The sequence below is a fragment of the Lithobates pipiens genome, unplaced genomic scaffold (assembly GCF_037356315.1).
Source record: "Lithobates pipiens isolate NorthernLeopardFrog02 unplaced genomic scaffold, aLitPip1_a1.2 Scaffold_19, whole genome shotgun sequence".
Taxonomy (NCBI): Eukaryota; Metazoa; Chordata; class Amphibia; order Anura; family Ranidae; genus Lithobates; species Lithobates pipiens.
Window position 1 is genome coordinate 341,273,025 of NW_027507764.1, and position 22,670 is coordinate 341,295,694.

General features: G+C 41.4%; 1 protein-coding gene across 1 annotated transcript in view; it reads right to left on the reverse strand.

Moving 5' to 3' along the window:
* Positions 1-22,670, reverse strand: part of ECI2 (enoyl-CoA delta isomerase 2) — a 66,573-nt gene that overhangs the window by 37,640 nt on the left and 6,263 nt on the right. The window contains exon 2 of the mRNA XM_077492129.1: positions 1,969-2,125. Within this exon, the coding sequence (XP_077348255.1) occupies positions 1,969-2,125 (157 nt within the window). The remainder of the gene's footprint in view (positions 1-1,968; positions 2,126-22,670) is intronic.

Below are 22,670 nucleotides of genomic sequence, written 5' to 3' on the forward strand. Positions count from 1 at the left end.
TTTGCATTGGTGTCATTTGTGACTGTAATAACTGTTAGGGCAGTTAGAGTTAGCCCCCTTTAGTTCTAATGTACCCCCCTAACCCCCCCAATAAAGGTTTAACCCCGTGATCACCCCCCGTCGCCAGTGTCACTAAGGCTGGGTTCACATTGCAGCGGTTTATGAGAACGAATGTGATTCGCACCGCACTGCAGTGCAAATCACATCCGATCTCTGTGCGATTCGAGTTCAGCCATTCGCCGCACCCGCCGCACCCGCCGCAAATTCGCACGGGACCCTTTTTTTGGCCCGCAGCAGAATCGGATCGCATGGGTGTTCACACCATGCGATCCGAGTTTGCAGATCGCACTGCGATATGCGAACTGATCTGGGGGTGTCAGTAACATTTCACTGACACTCCCAGCAGTTCGCATAGGGCAGTGTGAACTGCCGCCGGGAGGCATGCGATGCGGGAACCCGCCACGCATTCGTGGCGTTCCCGCATCGCTCCAGTGTGAACCCAGCCTAATAAGCGATCGTTTTTCTGATCGCCGTATTAGTGTCACAGGTGACGCTAGTTAGGCAGGTAGGTATTTAGGTTCGCTGCAGCTTTTTATAGCGCCAGGGACCCCCATATACTACCGCATAAAGCCCCCTAATTGCCCCCTAGTTAACCCTTTCACCAGTGATCACCATATAACTGTTACAGGTGACGCTGGTTGGTTAGTTATTTTTTTATAGTTTCAGGGCACCCGCCATTTATTACCTAGTCTCACTAGTGTACCCCTAAATTTAGGGGTGTCTACTTTCCAAAATGGGGTCATTTGGGGGGGGTTTGTGCCATCTTGGCATTTTATGGCCTTCAAAACTGTAACGCCCTTAGAAAGCCTGAAGGCGGTGCTTGGTTTTCGGGGCCCCGTACGCGGCTAGGCTCCCAAAAAGTCCCACATATGTGGTATCCCCATACTCAGGAGAAGCAGCAGAATTTATTTTGGGGTGTCATTTCACATACGCCCATAGCATGTGTGAGCAATATATCATTTAGTGACAACTTTGTGTAAAAAAAAAAAAAAATTTTTTTTTTTGTCATTATTCAATCGCTTGAGGCAAAAAAATAAAATATTCAATGGGCTCAACATGCCTCTTATCAATTTCCTTAGGGGGTCTACTTTCCAAAATGGGGTCATTTGGGGGGGTTTTGTACTGCCCTGCCATTTTAGCACCTCAAGAAATGAGATAGGCAGTCGTAAACTAAAAGCTGCGTAAATTCCAGAAAACGTACCTTAGTTTGTAGATGTGACAACTTTTGCGCAAACCAATAAATATACAATTATTGACTTTTTTTTTACCAAAGACATGTGGCTGAATACATTTTGGCCTAAATGTATGACTAAAATTGAGTTTATTGGATTTTTCTAATAACAAAAAGTAGAAAATATCATTTTTTTTCAAAATTTGCGGTCTTTTTACGTTTATATCGCAAAAAATAAAAATCGCAGAGGCAATCAAATACCATCAAAAGAAAGCTCTATTTGTGGGAAGAAAAGGACGCAAATTTTGTTTGGGTACAACATTGCATGACCGCGCAATTACCAGTTAAAGCAGCGCAGTGCCAAAGTGTAAAAAGACCTCTGGTCATTTACCAGCAAAATGGTCCGGTCTGAAAGTGGTTAAAGAGCACCTGTCATTTCAGATCCATCATGGCAGTGACTGTTAATGGGCATCTGTTCACCTGCTGCCGCCACGTCCCTCACCTTTTTTTGTCACTGCCACCTCACCAGCCGTCCCAATAAAGTGAATGGAACTTTCGGTGAGTCAACAGTGGGTCAGAGGAGGAGCCACTGTGAGACAGAGATGACATTTGCTCTTAAATTACGATTTAAAATCAAGCCTATTTACTAGCAATTTAAATCATGATTTAAATCAAATCCACCCTGAATGCAACTAAGCTTTTTTTTCAACACATAAAAACATGCAACATTTAACTACCTGTTTGAATAAAGCATACAACTTCAGTTTGACCTCATTGCCCGGGTCTTTTTTTAATGTTTTCAAGTCATTCTGTGCTTTATCAAAGTCTTCCTGGCTTGCTTGCATATGTCGTGCTGTAGTGTGGACACCAAGGGCTGCAACATTTCTCGACTTACTGAACAAGATGTGATCAAATCAAAGAATAAAAAAGATTACAAAGCAAGTTAAAACAGCAGAAATCTGTGCAGGTTAATATATTAAATAATTGGTCACATGAGATTCTGAGATCCAACCCTAAAGAATTATTCCAGGTAACACGTATATGAATTCAATTATTTTTTTTTTTTTTACAAACTGCTAATCACCAATAAGAACACATTCATAATAATATGAGGAACTAAACTCAATCTCCTTTATTTTGAGTTGTATTCCCTTTTCCCTTGCACCCATATATCTCATTATTTTGAGGAAACCTCCCTCCTTGCAGGACTCCGATGTGGACAGATCAGAACTGTGAATAATTTCTCACTGGCCATATATAATCTTCACATGTGGATAAAAGGCATACAGGAACACAGTACCTGCTGATGAGCAGTTAGGAATCCCTAGCCTGTAGAATGTCATGTCCCAGATGAGGTGTTCGGAGGTTACCACTGGTTAGAGAATTAAACACACGGCGTGGCCTGGCTTGAGCAAGCAATCATAAAACAAGAGAAAAGTCCTGGACAGACGGGCCATGTTCTGTGCATTTACTTGGTGAATTGACTGGAGCTTTAAAGCCAAAATCTAGCTAAAACGTATCTTACTTTTGTTTTTTATAGCTTCAGAGAGGGTTATGACCTCTATCAGAATTTCACTTTTTCCTGATAGAACCAAGGTTCTGTGGAACCCTATGGTTCCTGCAGAGGTTGCTAGGGGTTCTTTGACCTGTGAGCAACGACAAACTGATCTCCTAGCTGCACCAACCACAGACGCGAGACCACTATGTTAGGGAACACTACAATTTTTACTGTCCATTTATTTTTGCTTATTATTCATTTAAAGGAAAACTAAACCCAAGAACAAAAAAAGTGCAATATATTGCAGCTTACATCTTTTAGAGAAAAACTTGATTTTTTTTTTAAAGCTAAAAAAGGTTTCAGCAAATGCAGTAAATATCTGTTGACATTGTCCGTATTAGACCCCATACATACTATTCGATTTTCTGGAGATTTTTGTCTTCAGATTTACCAAAACCTTTTCAGAGTTTCCATTTGTATGTAATCAGGCAGGCCTTTGCACTATATGGTTTTGGTAAATCTGAAGACAAAAATCTGCATAAAATCGTGTGTATTGGGTCTTGGCTATCTTCTGTTAACTACCAATTGTCCTGCCTTCCACTAGTGTTAATTTCGTCAACTAAAACATTTTAGTCAACTAAATGAATACTATTTTAGTCAAATTAAAATAAGACTAAAATATGACTAAAACTAAAATGACATTTTAGTCAAAAGACTAAGACTAAAACTAATTGAAATTTGACTTCAAAATTAGCACTGGTCTGTAGTGCATGTTCATACCTCAATACCTTATATAACATGAGATTTTTCACTCCAGCAGTATATAATAAGTTTGAAAATTGTAGAGAAATGTTAACTAATGCATTAAAAATTAATTACTCCCATTAGATTTTAGAGGACTAAAATTCATTTTAGTTTACTAAAATGTATTGAAGATTTATTCTACTAAATACGACTAAAACAAAAAAAAAAAAAAAAAAAATTGCAGAAGACTAAAACTTAATCAAAATTTGCTGCCAAAATTAACACTGCATAGTGGAAACAGAGATACAGACATGTTTATAGTCCATATCAGTAGAGCATCCTTGGGGGACAACCATGATTTCCTCCACAGACACAGTGGAGTGATGTAGCCACCCAGGGTCAGGAAGTGAGTTATTTGCAGAATTGCCAGGAGAAAATAAAGCAAAGGATGCCAGAAAAAAAAAAAAAAAAAAAAAAAGAAAGAAAGTACAGTGGCTGCATATTACAGTTTTGGATACACTTTAATTTCAAGATTATTACTAAAAACTTGAGCAGGAGGGTGTAAAAAAACAAAAAAAATAAATAAAAAAATAAATAAAACAAATGACACATTGCGTCAAATTTGCTAGTTATGCCCGATTACTCATATATAAAGCATTCTACAATCTGGTGATCATGACCATGTGCCGCAAACTGTTGGCATAATTATTTTTAGCAGTGGTTCCCTGGGACCCGAAAAATATTTTAAGGGTAAAAAATGTTGAGAAAGGCAGATGTAGATGGCTGGTTAACAGATTGAAGGGAGTGTATTTGTGCAATTCGATTTTAACTAGTTATGGGTCCACATTAAAGTGGTAGTAAAGGCCATTTTTGTATGTTTTACCTATAGGTAAGCCTATAATAAGGCTTACCTGTAGGTACTTTAAATATCTGCTAAATGAGCACCATTTAGGAGATACTTGTGTAGCAGCCGGTGATGTCACCGGCGCATTGGCTCTGAAGGAACGGCATACCCGTGCCGTTCCTTCACAGCTCTGCGCCATAATCAGTGACTCCTGTGCTCATGCATGGGAGTAATATCGTTGCGGCTAGGCCATTCAAAGGACCAGAGCCAGTGAACTCAGCTGTGAAATCGTGCCACCGGAGGGCTTCGTTTTAAGGTTAGTTTCTCATAATGTAGTAGTGTGCGATGCATACTTGGTGCACATTATCACAGTTCCTTGCAGGGGAAAGGTTCCCCCCCCCCCCCCCCCCCCCCAATTTACTACTGCTTTAAGGTTCTGCTTATTTAAAAGCAGTCCTTAAAATGCAAATCTGCAAAAAGAAAACAAATTGGCAGACAGGTTGATTTAGGTTCCAGTTTTCATTGTCTTATTTTTATAGATTAGTCAGGATGTATTAAAGCGGGAGTCCGCCGGGAGTTCCGCCGTTCTTTTTTTAAAAGCCAGCAGCTACAAATACTGCAGCTGCTGACTTTTAAAATAAGGACACTTACCCGCCCAGCGCGCCCGCGATGTCGGCACCCGAAGCTGATCTCTCGATCGTCTCTCGGGTGCTGCCGCCGCCATCTTGGGTATGGAAATCAGGAAGTGGAGCCTTTCGGCTTCATTTCCCGGTTACCTACTGCGCATGCGCGAGTCGCGCTGCGCAATAAAGATGGACCCGCTGCCTCTGGGATCTGTGTGTTTCCCAGCAGGCAGCGGGGGACTTTCGGAAAGGGGCGTAATCTACGCCCCTTTCCGCAGAGAGCTATCCCGGAAGTGGGTGCAGATACCTGTACTGTACAGGTACCTGCACCCCCTCCCCCCTGAAAGGTGCCAATTGTGGCACCGGAGGGGGGGGGGGGGGGGGGGAGGATTCCAATGAGCGGAAGGTCCACTTTAGGGTGGACCTCCGCTTTAAAATATAATAGCAGTATGCAAAAAATAAACAGTGCGTGTAGAAAAGAGATAGCTATACAGACATAAAATGCAATCATTGGGTGGACATGACTTCTAGGCCTAGTGTATAGGAAAACTAATGAACTTTATTGCAAGGCATCGGTCACACTTTAAGGGACATCTTTAGGTGGCACCTGGTAAAATATCGCTTGCTTCAATTTCATGCTTTCCTCCTCTGCATTCTCCAGTGTCTGCAGACTGACACTAAAGTTGGGTTCACACTTCTCTGACATTGAAAGCCCCAAAACGTATTATTGGTCGGACTTTAATGAACAGGATCCGACTTGAGATGAGTGCAACTTGGGTCTGGTATTGATTTGTTTTTTTTTTCAATAAGTTTTGCAGTGCTAACATTGCCTCTGAGCATGTCGCAAGTCATATCAGTTAAGATGCTGATCCGATAGGACTTCAATGATATTCAATCGGCTGAAATCGAACCAAAGTAGTACAGGAACCTGTACCAAAGTCAAACCATTCATTTATACAGGTCATGTGCTCTCAAAGTCGGAGCATGTCACACCAGTGTGAATCAGGCCTTAGGCTCCATTCACACTTGTATGATTCCAAAGTTGCGCCGACTTTGGAGTGCAGCTTTCATGGGTGCAACTTGGATATGACTTTGGCTTCGGCCACTGATAATGGACAAAAGCTGCATTGTAGAACATGCAGGTATGACTTTTATGTAACTTATAAGGGTTAACATAAGAGTCCATGGCCCTTAAGTTGTGTGAAAGTCGGACCAAAGTAGTGCATGAACTACTTTGAAGTTGCTGCAACTTTAAGGCTACATTCACACTGCTCCGATCTGACTTTACCATGCAACTTCAGTCCAACTTTGATCAAACCTATTGTAACTTTTTACACTGGAGTTGTATAAAAAAGGTTGGACCAAAGTAGTGCAGGAACCTGTTTCAAAGTCGAACCGACTTGTGTCAGACCAGTTAAGATGGCTCTCATATGGAATCTTTAATTTATACACGTCATGAGACATGTGCTCTCAAAGTCAGAGCGCAAGTTGCACCAGTGTGAACTGAGCCTAAGTCGCAAATATATGAATGGCTATCACTGGCAAACATTAGGAACGGCTTGTCGTGCAACTTTGATGTCCAAAGTTGCATGACAAGTCGCATAAGTGTGAATGGAGACTAAGTGTTGTTGAAAGTGGAGATGTGGCCCAGAGCAACTCATGAAATGCATCTTACTACTTAATTTGAGCAGTGAAAAAAAAAAAAAAAGAAAAAAAAAAAAAAAAAAAAAAAAAAAAAGGAAAAAAATTAAAAAGAAAAAAAATAAATGAAATTATCTGATACAGGACATTTCCACTTTATTCAGTTTTCCCATGAATTCACTGCATGCCCAGATTTAAGAGACTGATTCCTGAATTCTAAATAAATGTATCTACAATGGATATAAATCGTCTACACACCCCTGTTAAAATGTCAGGTTTCTGTGATGTAAAAAAAAAGATAAAAAAAATAATGGAGACAAAGATAAATAATTTTAGAACTTTTTCCACCTTTAATGTAACCTACAAACTGCACAACTCAATTGAAAAACCAAACTTAAATCTTTTAGGGGGAAGTAAAATTAAAAAACAAAAATATAGTAAGTGCACACACCCTCTTATAACTGGGGGTGTAGCTGTGTTCAGAATTAGGCAATCACATTCAAACTCATGGTAAATAGTCAGTACACACCTGCCATCATTTAAAGTGCTTCTGAATAACCCCAAATAAAGTTCAGCTGTTCTAGTAGGTCTTTCCTGACATTTTCTTAATCACATCCTACAGCAAAAGTCACGGTCCACACAGAGAGCTTCCAAAGCATCATAGGGATTTCATTGTTAAAAAGGTATCAGTCAGGAGGAGAAGGGTACAAAAGAACTTCCAAGGCATTACATATACCATGGAACACAGTCATCATGAAGTGGAGAAAACATGGCACAACAGTGACATTACCAAGAACTGGATGTCCCTCCAAAATTGATGAAAGGACGAGAAGAAAACTGGTCAGGGAGGCTGCCAAGAGGCCTACAGCAACATTAAAGGAGCTGCAGGAATATCTGGAAAGTATTGGCGGTGTGATAAATGTGACAACAATCTCCCGTATTCTTTGTGTGTCTGGGCTATGGGGTAGAGCGGCAAGATGGAAGCCTTTTCTTATGAAGAAAAACCATCCAAGCCTGGCTAATTTTTGCAACAACATATCCGAAGTCTCCCAAAACATGTGGGAAAATGTGTTATGGTCTTATGAAAACAATTAAAAAAAGATATGCTTGGCACAAAAACACCACAATACCCATAGTGAAGTATGGTGGTGGCAGAATCATGCTTTTGGGCTGTTTTTCTTAAACTGGAACAGGGGCCATAGTCAAGGTAGAGGGAATTATGAACAGTTACAAATACCAGTCAATATTGCCACAAAACTTCTGCTAGACAGCCGAACATGAAGAGGAACTTGTCTTTCAGCATGACACCAACCCAAAGCATACATATAAATCAACAAATGAATGGCTTTACCAGAAAAAGATTAAACTTGGAATGGCCCAGCCAGAGCCCAGACCTGAATCTGATTAATAATCTGTGGGGAGATCTGAAGAGGGCTGTGCACAAGAGATGCCCTCGCAATCTGACATATTTGTTGCCAAGTCAAGATGTGCCATGCTGATAGACTCATACCCAAAAAGACTGAGTGCTGTAATAAAATCAAAACGTTACTTCAACAAAGTATTCGTTTAAGGGTGTGCACACTTATACAACCAAATTATTTTAGTTTTACTTCCCTCCATCTAAAAGATTTCAGTTTGTTGTTCAACTGCGTTGTACAGTTTATAGGTCAAAACAGTTCTGAAGTGATTTATCTTTGTCTTATTTTATTTTTTTACATTACAGAAACCTGACATTTTAAAACAGGAGTGTGTAGATTTGTTATATCCACTGTACCTCACAACATCCTCTACCAGTGTTGTAGCCATTCTAAAATGGATGTCAACTACTCTTATAAAAAAAAAAAAAAATTTTTAATTTTTATATAATATATAATTTATTATATCTCTTTTGATCATGGCATTAAAAATACATTTTATTTTGTCAATGCGTGACAAAATATCAGGGTCACAGAACGTCTTCCTCTCAACAGAATATACTCAGGTTTTTTTGTTATGCCGTCTTCCATTCAGCATTGAAAGGAGAACTGCTTCCCAGGATAGAGAAGTAGGACACTGTCTGGGTGACAGGGCTGGGCCAGATGACTGGTCCACTGCTGCTGGGGAGAAAGCTCTGAAAGAGTGCACAACACTTTCTTAGCTCCCGACAACCAAATGAAGAGGCAGGGAACCAAAAGAAATGTGGTGGGTGGGATTGGGGAAGTTACATGATTTTGTGGCTTAAGGTCTGTTGAAGGGCTTTCGGCTTGTGTCGGAAAGGTTCAGAATTCATACACAGCTGCATTAGACCTGTAGTAGAGCTAATTTGGGTCTGCCTACTTCAAGAGGGTTTTACATTTTCAAAGACTTGTATGGGGATGGAAAACCCACTTGTAGCAAACACCTGTGGACTCCAGTCCTTACATATATTTTGGGGGGTCTGTAACAATAATAAAATAATACCAATAATCTATTGCGCTTACTAGAACCCAGCCATTTATTAACGGGGCACATAAGAGGGCCAGGAGAGTGGTAGGGAATACCAGGTGAAGTGGATGCAGCTCCTCTCAGATTAGGTCTTGGGATCCGAATGCACATATGAAAAACAAACACAAGCAGGCACCTCCATCTAGATGTAGTGATAAAAATAAATAAATAAAAATGCACTCACTAGATATACCCATATAATAAGGCTAATGTTAATTGACTGCTCTAGGGTTAATTACCATTAACCTTATTCTTTCCTTCATATGCATTGTCTAGCACTAGTTTGATTAAACAAGAGTTAATAGTACTGGCCTCCTATGCCCACCCCCTCCCACTCTTCACCGTATAGAAAGTCCTTTAGCCAATCTCCTTCCTGTGGCTTGATAAAGAGGCGCTCCCGACTGCCTGAAACTTGTAGTCATATCCTGTCATCACCCAGCCGAGATAGGTGCTGTTTGGAGCTGCAGCCATTTTGCCACTTCTGGAAGCTGCTGTTGCTTATGTTCCAGTCTGACGGCTGTACTTCCATCAAGAACTCTGCTTCAGCCAACTGCTTGCATGCAGAGCTTTGCAGCCTTGCTGTGATCCTATGATAAGCCTTGATCCACTTTTATCTAGTGAGTGCATTTTTATTGCCTTTTATACTTTAAAATACACTGCTACACCTAGATGGAGGTGCCCTATTGGGTTTGTTTTTTTATTTGGTCTGTAACCAAGACTACTGTGCTCCTTCAGGTGATGTTGCACACATATTTATATAAAAAGATTTATTCACTCTGAAATATATATATATTATATATATATATATATATATATATATATATATATATATATATATATATATATATATATATATATATATATATATATATATATATAAATATTCACAGTCCAAGATATGCAGGAAGCAAAAAATTAAGTTAAGGTCGTAAATCTTTTAAGACAATGTAACTAATGTAATTGTTTTGTAATGGTCTCCAAATGACAATGAACTCTGAAAACATTTAGAGTATAAAAATTATGCACAACAACAGCTATAAAAATACCCTCGCAATTCTAGTACATTATTCTTTTTTTAATAAACCTGGATTAGAAAATAATGGAGTTGCATTTTGATAATGAATGTTGGGATATTTTGCCTAATTAAAACCTACACTGCCTCCAGGCTTCAAGGAAAAGAATTAGCAGTTTCAGATTTCCATGTTTTGCAGTAGATTCAAAAACAAAACAAACAACAATTTACATTTCTCAGAGTCAATATGGATAAGTGCATTATCTACATATTCAGGCGGGTCTTCGTCTTTTTTGTCTTTTTCTTGCCACTATATATACCCAGTTTAAGGGGTTTATACCCAACAACAGACTTTGTCTACTTTCAGATACTTTGTTGAAAACATTTTTAGTGGGAATCTGTGACCGCTTACCTCTATGTGCAATCTATAGTCTAATATTTCTACGTGATTGTTATATATCAGGTGAGAGCTATTCTAATATAAACCACTTTGATTTGAGGATTTTTTTTTTTATAGCAGCACCCTAGTCCATAATGCATGTGTTTTTGTTGTTTTCTATTATTTAGTGGTACCTACAGTGCCTTGCGAAAGTATTCGGCCCCCTTGAACTTTTCAACCTTTTGCCACATTTCAGGCTTCAAACGTAAAGATATAAAATTTTAATTTTTTGTGAAGAATCACCAACAATTGGGACACAATTGTGAAGTGGAACGAAATCTATTGGATTTTTGAAACTTTAATTAAAAAAAATGAAAAGTGGGGCGTGCAAAATTATTCGGCCCCCTTGCGTTAATACTTTGTAGAGCCAAATTTTGCTGCGATTACAGCTGCAAGTTGCTTGGGGTATGTCTCTATCAGTTTTGCACATTGAGAGACTGAAATTCTTGCCCATTCTTCCTTGCAAAACAGCTCGAGCTCAGTGAGGTTGGATGGAGAGCGTTTGTGAACAGCAGTTTTCAGCTCTTTCCACAGATTCTCGATTGGATTCAGGTCTGGACTTTGACATGGCCATTCTAACACCTGGATAAGTTTATTTGTGAACCATTCCTTTGTAGATTTTGCTGTATGTTTGGGATCATTGTCTTGTTGGAAGATAAATCTCCGTCCCAGTTTCAGGTCTTTTGCAGACTCCAACAGGTTTTCATCCAGAACGGTCCTGTATTTGGCTGCATCCATCTTCCCCTCAATTTTAACCATCTTCCCTGTCCCTGCTGAAGAAAAGCAGGCCCAAACCATGATGCTGCCACCACCATGTTTGACAGTGGGGACGGTGTGTTGAGGGTGATGAGCTGTGTTGCTTTTACGCCAAACATATCGTTTTGCATTGTGGGCAAAAAGTTTGATTTTGGTTTCATCTGACCAGAGCACCTTCTTCCACATGTTTGGTGTGTCTCCCAGGTGGCTTGTGGCAAACTTTAGACGAGACTTTTTATGGATATCTTTGAGAAATGGCTTTCTTCTTGTCACTCTTCCATAAAGGCCAGATTTGTGCAGTGTACGACTGATTGTTGTCCTATGGACAGACTCTCCCACCTCAGCTGTAGTTCTCTGCAGTTCATCCAGAGTGATCATGGGCCTCTTGGCTGCATCTCTGATCAGTCTTCTCCTTGTCTGAGCTGAAAGTTTAGAGGGACGGCCAGGTCTTGGTAGATTTGCAGTGGTCTGATACTCCTTCCATTTCAAAATGATCGCACAGTGCTCCTTGGGATGTTTAAAGCTTGGGAAATCTTTTTGTATCCAAATCCGGCTTTAAACTTCTCCACAACAGTATTACGGACCTGCCTGGTGTGTTCCTTGGTCTTCATGATGCTGTCTGCGCTTTCAACAGAACCCTGAGACTATCACAGAGCAGGTGCATTTATACAGACTTGATTACACACAGGTGGATTCTATTTATCACCATCAGTCATTTAGGACCACATTGGATCATTCAGAGATCCTCGCTGAACTTCTGGAGTGAGTTTGCTGCACTGAAAGTAAAGGGGCCGAATAATTTTGCACGCACCACTTTTCAGTTTTTTATTTGCTAAAAAAGTTTAAATTATCCAATAGATTTCGTTCCACTTTACAATTGTGTCCCACTCCTTGGTGATTCTTCACAAAAAATAAAAATTTTATATCGTTATGTTTGAAGCCTGAAATGTGGCAAAAGGTTGAAAAGTTCAAGGGGGCCGAATACTTTCGCAAGGCACTGTACCATAGACCACATGATATGTGGGTATTTTATTACTACACATACATATGAAACTCAAAATTTCGTCTTTCCAGTTGTTGGTTTTTTTGAGATTTTCCCATACCCTGAGCCACAAGTTCACCAGGCAAGCTTAGTTAGTTTGTTGTTATGTCTATGTGTATTTGTACTCCTCTTGGAGAAAATGTTGTAATAAACTATAGCTATACTCACATAGATATATACTACATCAAATACTTATACATCTACTTTCTTGTTTTTAAAATATACCAGCACCTACCCAGTATCTGTCCTGAGGAAGCTAATATGTTAGTGAAACGCATCAATGAGCACGTTTAAATCCAGCCCTCTGTAACTGCATTATTGGGTAACCGGTAACTGTGTCTATATGTTTTTTAATTATGCTGTAATAAAATGTATACTTTTTTTATTCTCCCTCTCATTATGTGCCCACAAAGGCCATGTCTTGTGCTTCATCTCTGTCTTGGGCTAAAACTACTTTTTAACCACTTCAGTACCAGGCACTTTCGCCTATTCCTGCCCAGGAACTGTCGCACTTTGAATGACAGTTGTGTGGTCATGCAACACTGTACCCAAACAAAGTATTTATAAATTTCTTCCCACAAATAGAGCTTTCTTTTGGTGGTATGTGATCACCTCTGGGGTTTTTATTCTTTGCCAAACTAAAAAAAGACCGACATTTTTGAAAAAAATAAAATAAAATTTTCTCCACTGACAGGTGCTGATGAGGTGGCACTGATATGTAGAATTGATGGGCACCAATAGGCAGCACTTATGGACACTAATAGATGGCACTGATTGGCAACACTGATGAGGTATTGACAGGTGTTACTGCTGGGCACAGATTGGCACTGTGGTGGGCTCAGAGCCTTTGAGGGGGCACCGACTGGCAGCTGTTGGGCACATCTGAAGGGGCCTGTGCCGATGATCAATGTGCTGATTATCAGCACAGACCCTCACCCCCGACAGGAAGAGCCTCCAAACTCAGAGGCTCCTTACCATGATCGGAGATGTGGCCTGTCAGACGGGAGCGTGCGCCGGCATGTTATCCTGCTGGATGTCATATGATGCCCAGTCAGGTTAACAGAATCACTTCCCGGCTGTTAATATGCTTTAGGCCAGGCGTGAAGTGGTTAAAGTTGAGCAAAAAATCAGTTTCAGGGTTAGGATATGAGTTATATGTTAAAAGGGAGATTAATTTAGTGCTCATTTTAATTTTTTATACCCCAAACACTGCCAGTACTGTGCCCTCGTAAAAACAAAAAATAAACACACACACACACACACACACACACACTCAACTCCTACTAGTACTGGGGTGCATGCCTTAGTAGGTGCACACAGAATCTGGTGCAGATGTACACTGTAACCAATCAGCTTCCAGGTATTATTGGCAAAGCTTAATTGAACAAGCTGAAGATAGATGCAGATTGGTTACTATGCACAGCTGCACCAGATTCTGAGCACATCAGTTTTAGTAAATCCCCCCCCCCCCCATTGTGCTTACATAAAATGCAAGCAGTTCTGATGACAGGTCATTAGGGATGCAACAGTGCAGATAGTGAGTACTAGTGAAAATGCTCCTGAAACTGATATTTTGCAGTGCAATTTGTGGCCATACAAAATGAATAGGCGCAAGACGCACTAAAAAAATTGCATGCGATTTGAACAGCAATGTGGTGTGATTCCTGTCTGAATCGCATGAGGTTTACCACACTGCACACGTGTGAACCCAGGCTTGTCATAGTGATTTGGAGTCTGAGATCACACAGGAGCAGTGCAGGGAAAACTCCCTGCATGGTGGGTTCCACCAGCTCTGGCTCCTGATCTGACTGAACAGCTGTGGCTTGGGCTCCTCCTGTCTCTTCATGGCTTTGTTCCTCACATCTCCAGTGGCTCTCTCCCCCCCAGGCTAACATTATGGACTACAGGGATTCTAACTGGTCAATAGCATCCATGTGACAGTGCTGAACAATCAGAAGCAGTCTGGCTCCTACTGTCAGCTTCTGTCAAGAGAGGAGAATAAGCCGCAGGGATTTCAAATCCCTGGACCAGTGAAGCCGATGTTCGGCGCCTCACAGCAGGGGAATCGCAGCAATCTGGTACAGCGTGACCAAGGGGATGGGGAGTGGGTTCAGTGGATGGTTGGAACTGCTGCTAGTGATGCGGGGAACAAAAGCCATGGGAGAGCCAGGTGGTTCATATAGGGAGTGGTGCAGGAATTGCAACTCAATCCTGTTCAAATTGCATGCAATTCTTTGCAGTGCAATTTGCTCTTATTAATTTGTTATGAACGCAAATTGCACCGTAAAGTACCAGTACTTCGTATCTACAAGTGCTTGATCAAAAGTATCTGTACGAGTACTCGCCAATTTAAAATAAATAAATAGAAAAGGGCTATCAGTGCCTCCCTACTGGTCAGCTATACCTCAAAGTGTCAGTTTTTAGCACAGATCATGTGACCAATTATGGACACAAAAAAGGTAGAGTACCACCCCCTTTACCACGGGACAGACATTATTTCAGAGATTTTAGGATTGAAGAATAAAATTGAAGATTTTAAAACAGTTTAACACTTATCAACAGGTGGTTCCCAGGTTCCGAACACAATAGGGACTGTAGGTTTGTTCTTAAGTGGAATTTGTGTGCAAGTCGGAACAGTGCATTTGTAAGTGTAACTTCAGCCTGTGCAGGGATTTTCCAGGCGTTTGTTATCTGGGGCTCTTCTGGCCATGCAGTACATGTGTGGGCTGAAAAATAGCTGCTTGGAGGTATCTAGGACCAGTGTGTAGAACAATCGGCTGGCATTGAGGTTCGTTCGTAACTCGGGTATTCTTAAAGTGGAAGTAAACCCTTCTATCGTTATCAGCCAAGGAAGCTGCGATCTTGGCCTCTGTTTAATCTTCAACTGTCATGATGCTGCACATGTGATCAGTTATGACACCAACCATTGGATTGTTTGACAGTTTGGTTGAGAGCACAACCAATGTGACAGTCAGCATTTCTGGCATGCTGGGAAAGTAACTGTTTTTTGAAACTATTAAATCGATGGGTTTACTTCCACTTTAAGTATAGAATTTTTCTTCTACTACTCATTAATAACATTAACCACTTAAAGCGGAGTTCCACTCAAAAATGGAACTTCTGCTTTAAGTGCTGGAGACGTTTTGGGGAAGCTCCCACTTCCTCCCCTGATGCTGGAAGATCACCTCTCCTCCCTTCCTACTTGCAATCTTCTGGGACATGTCACACACACAATATATATATATATATATATTAGTTTGAGGGTTCCAAGTAATTTTCTAGCAAAAAAAAAGTTAATTTTTACATGTATGTGAGAAGTGTCAGAATTGAAGTGGTTAAATTTAAAAATAAAAAAAGTGACAAAAAAAGGCCTGGTCAGCATGTAGTTAAATGCCAGAGCATTGGACCATAGACTGGTGGAAAAAACGGCTCAGGTGAGGTTGGCCACACAGCACAAGTGCCATTCCGAGAATGTTTTGAAGTTTCTGAATGAAAGTAAAGCTTTTTCTGATTGGACGAAGTGGATGCTGCTCCATGCAAAGCATTCTCTGAATGGCACCCATGCTGAGTGGCTGGCATCCTGTGTTCCGTAAGCAGGAGTGCGGCTGTTCAGCATGAGGCCCAGAAGCATGTGCAGATCAATGACTGGAGAAGTGGTGTCTTCTTCAATAGTCTCCAGGGAGGATCAATCAGTGGAGACTGTGGTGTGGCTGGAACACTTTACCTATGTATAATATAGCCATGCGTGGAATGTTCCAAATTTTTATTTTCAACCTTTTGCCACATTTCAGGCTTCAAACATAAAGATATAAAATAGAGGTCGACAGATATGTTTTTTTTTCTGGCCGATACCAATATTTAGAAATCGCCACGGCCGATATATGATGCCGATTTTTTTTGGGCCGATATGTTAGGCCGATTATTTTTTTATTTTATTTTTTCCCCTTCATCTCATAAAATCTAACAGTTAGACACCTTTCCCACTGGGGCGTTTTTCAGGCACTTTAAAATAGCGCCTGTAAAGTGCCTGTTTTGGCTCCCCTGCAGTCTGTGTGGAAGCCCCGAGTGCTTTTCACACTGAGGAGATGCGCTGGCAGGACGTTAAAAAAAAAGTCCTGCAAGCAGCATCTTTCGAGTGGTGTATACCGCTCCTCCACCACTCCTGCCCATTGAAATGAATGGGCACCGCTGCCGAAGCACCTGCAATGCGATTTGGCAGCGGCGCTTCACGGGCACATTTAACCCCTTCCTGGGCCGCTAGCTGGATTATAAGTGTCCCACCAAAATGACGGTAAAGCGCCGCTAAAACTGGCAGCGTTTTACCGTCAACTCCTGCTCGCTCAAGTGTGAAAGCAGCCTTAAGTGATACAGAATTTCTTACATTTATTAAACAAAACAAAACATCCAAACAGTTCACTTGTATGTATAATTTAGAATGAAATAATATGTGTGTGTGTGTGTGTGTGTGTGTGTGTGTGTGTGTGTGTGTGTGTGTGTGTGTGTGTGTGTTTTTTCCCCAAAAAAAATTTAGTTTGAAAGACCGCTGTGCAAATACCGTGTGACATAAAATATTGCAACAACCACCATTTTATTCCCTAGGATCTCTGCTAAAAAAAATATAAGTTTTGGGGGTTCTAAGTGAATTTCTAGCAGAAAACACAGGATTTTTATTTGTAAGCATCAAGTGTCAAAAAAGATTTAGTCTTTAAATGGTTAAACTGAGAACTTCTACACACTGAGTTGAGTTCATTCAAGTGTAAACATTGTATCTTTTTGATCTTTTCTTGGCAGACTGCCCAGAGAGGAGACAAGTTGCTTCACTCAAGTCTCCAGGCAACTTGCACTGACTTCTAGTCATTTGAAAGTCGCGCTGAATATATCATCGGCCTTTTTTAACAGCACAATCGGCCGATGCCGATTAATTAAAAAACGCCAAATATCAGCCGATATATCGGTCGACCTCTAATATAAAAATTTTAATTTTTTGTGAAGAATCACCAAGTGGGACACAATTGTGAAGTGGAACGAAATCTATTGGATATTTTAAACTTTTTTAGCAAATAAAAAAAACTGAAAAGTGGCGCGTGCAAAATTATTCGGCCCCTTTACTTTCAGTGCAGCAAACTCACTCCAGAAGTTCAGCGAGGATCTCTGAATGATCCAATGTTGTCCTAAATGACTGATGGTGATAAATAGAATCCACCTGTGTGTAATCAAGTCTCTGTATAAATGCACCTGCTCTGTGATAGTCTCAGGGTTCTGTTGAAAACGCAGAGAGCATCATGAAGACCAAGGAACACACTAGGCAGGTCCGTAATACTGTTGTGGAGAAGTTTAAAGCCGGATTTGGATACAAAAAGATTTCCCAAGCAGCACTGTGCAAGCGATCATTTTGAAATGGAAGGAGTATCAGACCACTGCAAATCTACCAAGACCTGGCCGTCCCTCTAAACTTTCAGCTCAGACAAGGAGAAGACCGATCAGAGATGCCGCCAAGAGGCCCATGATCACTCTAGATGAACTGCAGAGAACTACAGCTGAGGTGGGAGAGTCTGTCCATAGGACAACAATCAGTCCTACACTGCACAAATCTGGCCTTTATGGAAGAGTGGCAAGAAAGCCATTTCTCAAAGATATCCATAAACAAGCCACCTGGGAGACACACCAAACATGTGGAAGAAGGTGCTCTGGTCAGATGAAACCAAAAATCGAACTTTTTGCCCACAATGCAAAATATGTTTGGCGTAAAAGCAACACAGCTCATCACCCTCAACACACCATCCCCACTGTCAAACATGGTGGTGGCAGCATCATGGTTTGGGCCTGCTTTTCTTCAGCAGGGACAGGGAAGATGGTTAAAATTGAGGGGAAGATGGATGCAGCCAAATACAGGACCATTCTGGATGAAAACCTGTTGGAGTCTGCAAAAGACCTGAAACTGGGACGGAGATTTATCTTCCAACAAGACAATGATCCCAAACATACAGCAAAATCTACAAAGGAATGGTTCACAAATAAACGTATCCAGGTGTTAGAATGGCCAAGTCAAAGTCCAGACCTGAATCCAATCGAAAATCTGTGGAAAGAGCTGAAAACTGCTGTTCACAAACGCTCTCCATCCAACCTCACTGAGCTCGAGCTGTTTTGCAAGGAAGACTGAAATTCTTGCCCAGTCTCTCGATGTGCAAAACTGATAGCGACATACCCCAAGCGACTTGCAGCTGTAATAGCAGCAAAAGGTGTCTCTACAAAGTATTAACGCAAGGGGGCCGAATAATTTTGCACGCCCCACTTTTCATCTTTTTTTTATTAGTTAAAAAAAGTTTCAAAAATCCAATAGATTTCTTTCAACTTCACAATTGTGTCCCACTTGTTGGTGATTCTTCACAAAAAATTAAAAATGTTATATCTTTAGGCTCGGTTCACACAGGGGGGGCGACACGACTTGCCGCGCCGCGACCTGTCGCGACTTGAAAACTACTTCTGTATAGAAGTCAATGCAAGTCGCCCAAAAGTAGTACAGGAACCTTTTTTCTAAGTCGGAGCGACTCGAGTCGCTCCTCTTAGAACGGTTCCGTAGTACAGAACGGGGGCGACTAGTCAGGTCGTGGCAAGTCGTGTCGCCCCCTGTGTGAACCGAGCCTCATGTTTGAAGCCTGAAATGTGGCAAAAGGTTGAAAAGTTCAAGGGGGCCGAATACTTTCGCAAGGCAATATATATATATATATATATATATATATATATATATATATATATATATATATATATATATATATATATATATATATATATATATATATATATATATATATATATATATAATCTCAGGGGTTGACAAATTTGCTTGGAATCTAGGAGCCAGCTAAAAAAGTTAGGAGCCAGGTCCGTGACGGCGATCTGGACCTGTCCCTGGCCTGACATGGAGATGAGTGAGGGGAAGGTAGCCCCCAGCCCCCCCCCACCTGTCTCCAAGTCATTGCCCATAGCTCTTAGAGGGACATTTTATTTGTTTTATTTTTCTCAAATGACAATTTTTTTTTAAATTGCATTTTAGTGTAAATATGAGATGTGAGGTCTCTCTGACCCCAGATCTCATATATAAGAGGACCTGTCATGCTTTTTTCTATTACAAGGGATTTTTACATTCCTTGTAATAGGAATAAAAGTGACACACATTTTTTTTTTTTTTTAAAGAACAGCGAAAAAAAATAAAAATAAAAGTTCAAATAAGAAAAAAATAATAATTTTAAATGCGCCCTGTCTCGCCAAGCTTGCGTGCAGAAGCGAACGCATATATGAAAGCGTGTTCAAACCACACATGTGAGGTATCGCTGCGATCGGTAGAGTAAGAGCAATAATTCTAGCCCCAGACCTCCTCTGTAACTCAAAACGTGCAACCTATAGAATTTTTTAAACGTCGCCTATGGAGATTTTAAAGGGTAATTTTGAAGCGTGATATGTTGGGTATCGATTTACTCGCCGTAACATTATCTTTCACAATAAAAAAAATAAAATAATTGGGCTAACTTTACTCTCGTCTTAGTTTTTTTTTTTATTAAATACATTTTTTTCCCCAAAAAAAGTGCGCTTGTAAGTCCGCTGTGCAAATACGGTGTGACAGACAGTATTGCAACGACCACCATTTTACTCTCTAGAGTGTTAGAATAATAATAAAAAATAGGGATAAGGGAAGGAGAAAGACTGGCAGGCAGGGCAGGCAATCCCATTAGCATTGTTGGTTGTAATTCCAACGACCGCCACAAGAGGGCGCCAGATTCCAGAAGGAACCATAGGATCACAGAAGGCCTCAAAGCCGAGGGCTCAATTACCGGCCGCCTGCGGCGCGGCCCGACGCGATCGCGCCGGGGGGGTCCACGGAGACAGGATACCCCCAGCTATGCTGCCCCAGGTCGCTGGTTCTAGTCGCAAATGCGACCTGGTGCCCGGGTTTTGTCGAGCACTGATAGATATATATCTATATTTATTACACATACATATACACACACACACACACACACACACACACACAACTCCTATCATATTGATTAGTGGTTCCAAATTAATAATAAATTACCGCAGTAGAGAACAGACACAAAGGATACACTCCGTCTCTTTCCACATAACTGATCCCTACTGCAGAGAGTGCTTTTGGTTCCATTTGAAGGGCCAGAAGTTTGTTTTTACATAAGTTAATTTGATTTGCTGTTTTCAGCCTTCCAGGTTCTTGCTGAGATGGCCATACTAACATTAAAACTCACACATGGAAGCAGACCAGGTGAATAAGGATGCTGCATTTACAGCCCTGGACATTTGATGGGTCTGTGCAACTCAGATTCCACCCTAGTTCTGGCCCAGTATAGCTGGGATTATTCAACTTAGACCCCAGAACGAGAAGAACAATAGGTCCACAGGGGGAAACTTCTTATGAAACAAGACTTTGGAAAAGGTGATCATTTATGTCTGCCAGCCACTCTTTTCCCTCCAGCTTGACACATGGACCGTCACAAGCAGTTATGGCTGCTTTAGTAAATGAGAGTGGGATAGAACCAGGGTTCTCCACAGTTTTTTTAATAACACACCACTTCTTCTTTTACCTGTTACCAAAATCTGAACATTCTTTCCAGAGATTACAAAAACATATATATACCCAGATGCCGAAGTCAGGATCTTATGAGTATGCACTTTGTATAAACATGTTTTCTGGATGTCCAGTGGCAAATACTACTGCAAAGGCCACAGTAAAAAGCGTTATATTGTAAGCAGAGAGTGCAAAATCTACAAAGCATAACAGAGGAAATCATTTTTATGGGAGATCCCTTACTAGAAGTTTTATTTTTTTACACCTACTACTGTCTACAACGTAGCGGAAAAAGTAGAGTAAGGGTCGGTTCACACTAGGACTTCATAGTTTCATAGTTAGCTTTTTCCAATAGCTTTTTCCTCCGTTACACTTTTTCGGATCGGAGCGGGTCGGATGTCAGCGGACATGTCCCTGCTGACATCCGACGCTCCATAGAGCTCTATGGAGCACCCGTTCAGGTCCGCCTGAAAAACTGACAGGCGGGCCTGAACGGGACGTCAGTGTGAAAGAGGCCTAAGGGGAATGTTGGATTCTCTCCCTATGAGATTTTGTTTGGGAGTGCTTACTTTCTTACAGTTTGTCTCAGCAGCTGAAGTCCTTCATTTGTATCCCACAGAGAATGTTGCTGATCTTAAGGTTTTGACAAACTCATTTATGTCTTTTCTCCCCAATTCCAGATCCTAAAAGTTTGGAAAGACCTAAAACTAAAGCCAGGTGACTTGTGGATTGTTAGGAGACATGTATATATACAGTGGGGCAAAAAAGTATTTAGTAAGCCACCAATTGTGCAAGTTCTCCCACTTAAAGCGGGAGTCCGCCGGGAGTGCGCGTTTTTTTTTTTTTTTTTTTTTTAAAGCCAGCAGCTACAAATACTGCAGCTGCTGACTTTTAGGCTGGGTTCACACTGCTGCGGGGGGAGATCCGGATGTGATTCGCACCGCAAATCACATCCGATCTCCGCAGCGATGCGAGTACAGCCATACAGATAGTATGGCTGAATTCGCATCGCTCCCGCAGCAAACTCGCACGGGACCCTTTTTTTGGTCTGCAACAGAATCGGATCGCATGGGGGTTCACACCATGCGATCCGATTCCTGTGCGAGTCGGCAGATCGCACTGCGATATGCGGACGGATCTGGGGGTGTCATTAACATATCATTGACACTCCCAGCCGTCCGCATAGGGCAGTGTGAACTGCCGGCGGGAGTAATGCGATGCGGGAAAACGCCGCGGATTCGCTGCGTTCCCGCATCGCAGCGGTGTGAACCCGGGCTTAAAATAGTGACACTTCACGATCGTCTCTCGGGTGCTGCCGCCGCCATCTTGGGTATGGGAATCAGGAAGTGGAGCCTTTCGGCTTCATTTCCCAGTTCCCTACTGCGCATGCGCGAGTCGCGCTGCGCAATGAGGATGGACCTGCTGCCTCTGGGATCTGTGCGTTTCCCAGCAGGCAGCGGGGGACTTTCGGAAAGGGGAGTAATCTACGCCCCTTTCCGCAGAGAGCTATCCAGGAAGTGGGTGCAGATACCTGTACTGTACAGGTACCTGCACCCCCTCCCCCCTGAAAGGTGCCAATTGTGGCTCTGGAGGGGAGGAGGATTCCAATGAGCGGAAAGTCCACTTTAGGGTGGACCTCCGCTTTAAAAAGATGAGAGGCCTGCAATTGTCATCATAAGTATACCTCAACTATGAGAGACAAAATGTGCAAACAAATCCAGACAATAACATTGTGTGATTTTTGAAGAAAATAATAATTTATTTGCAAATTATGGTAGTAAATAATTATTTGGTCACCT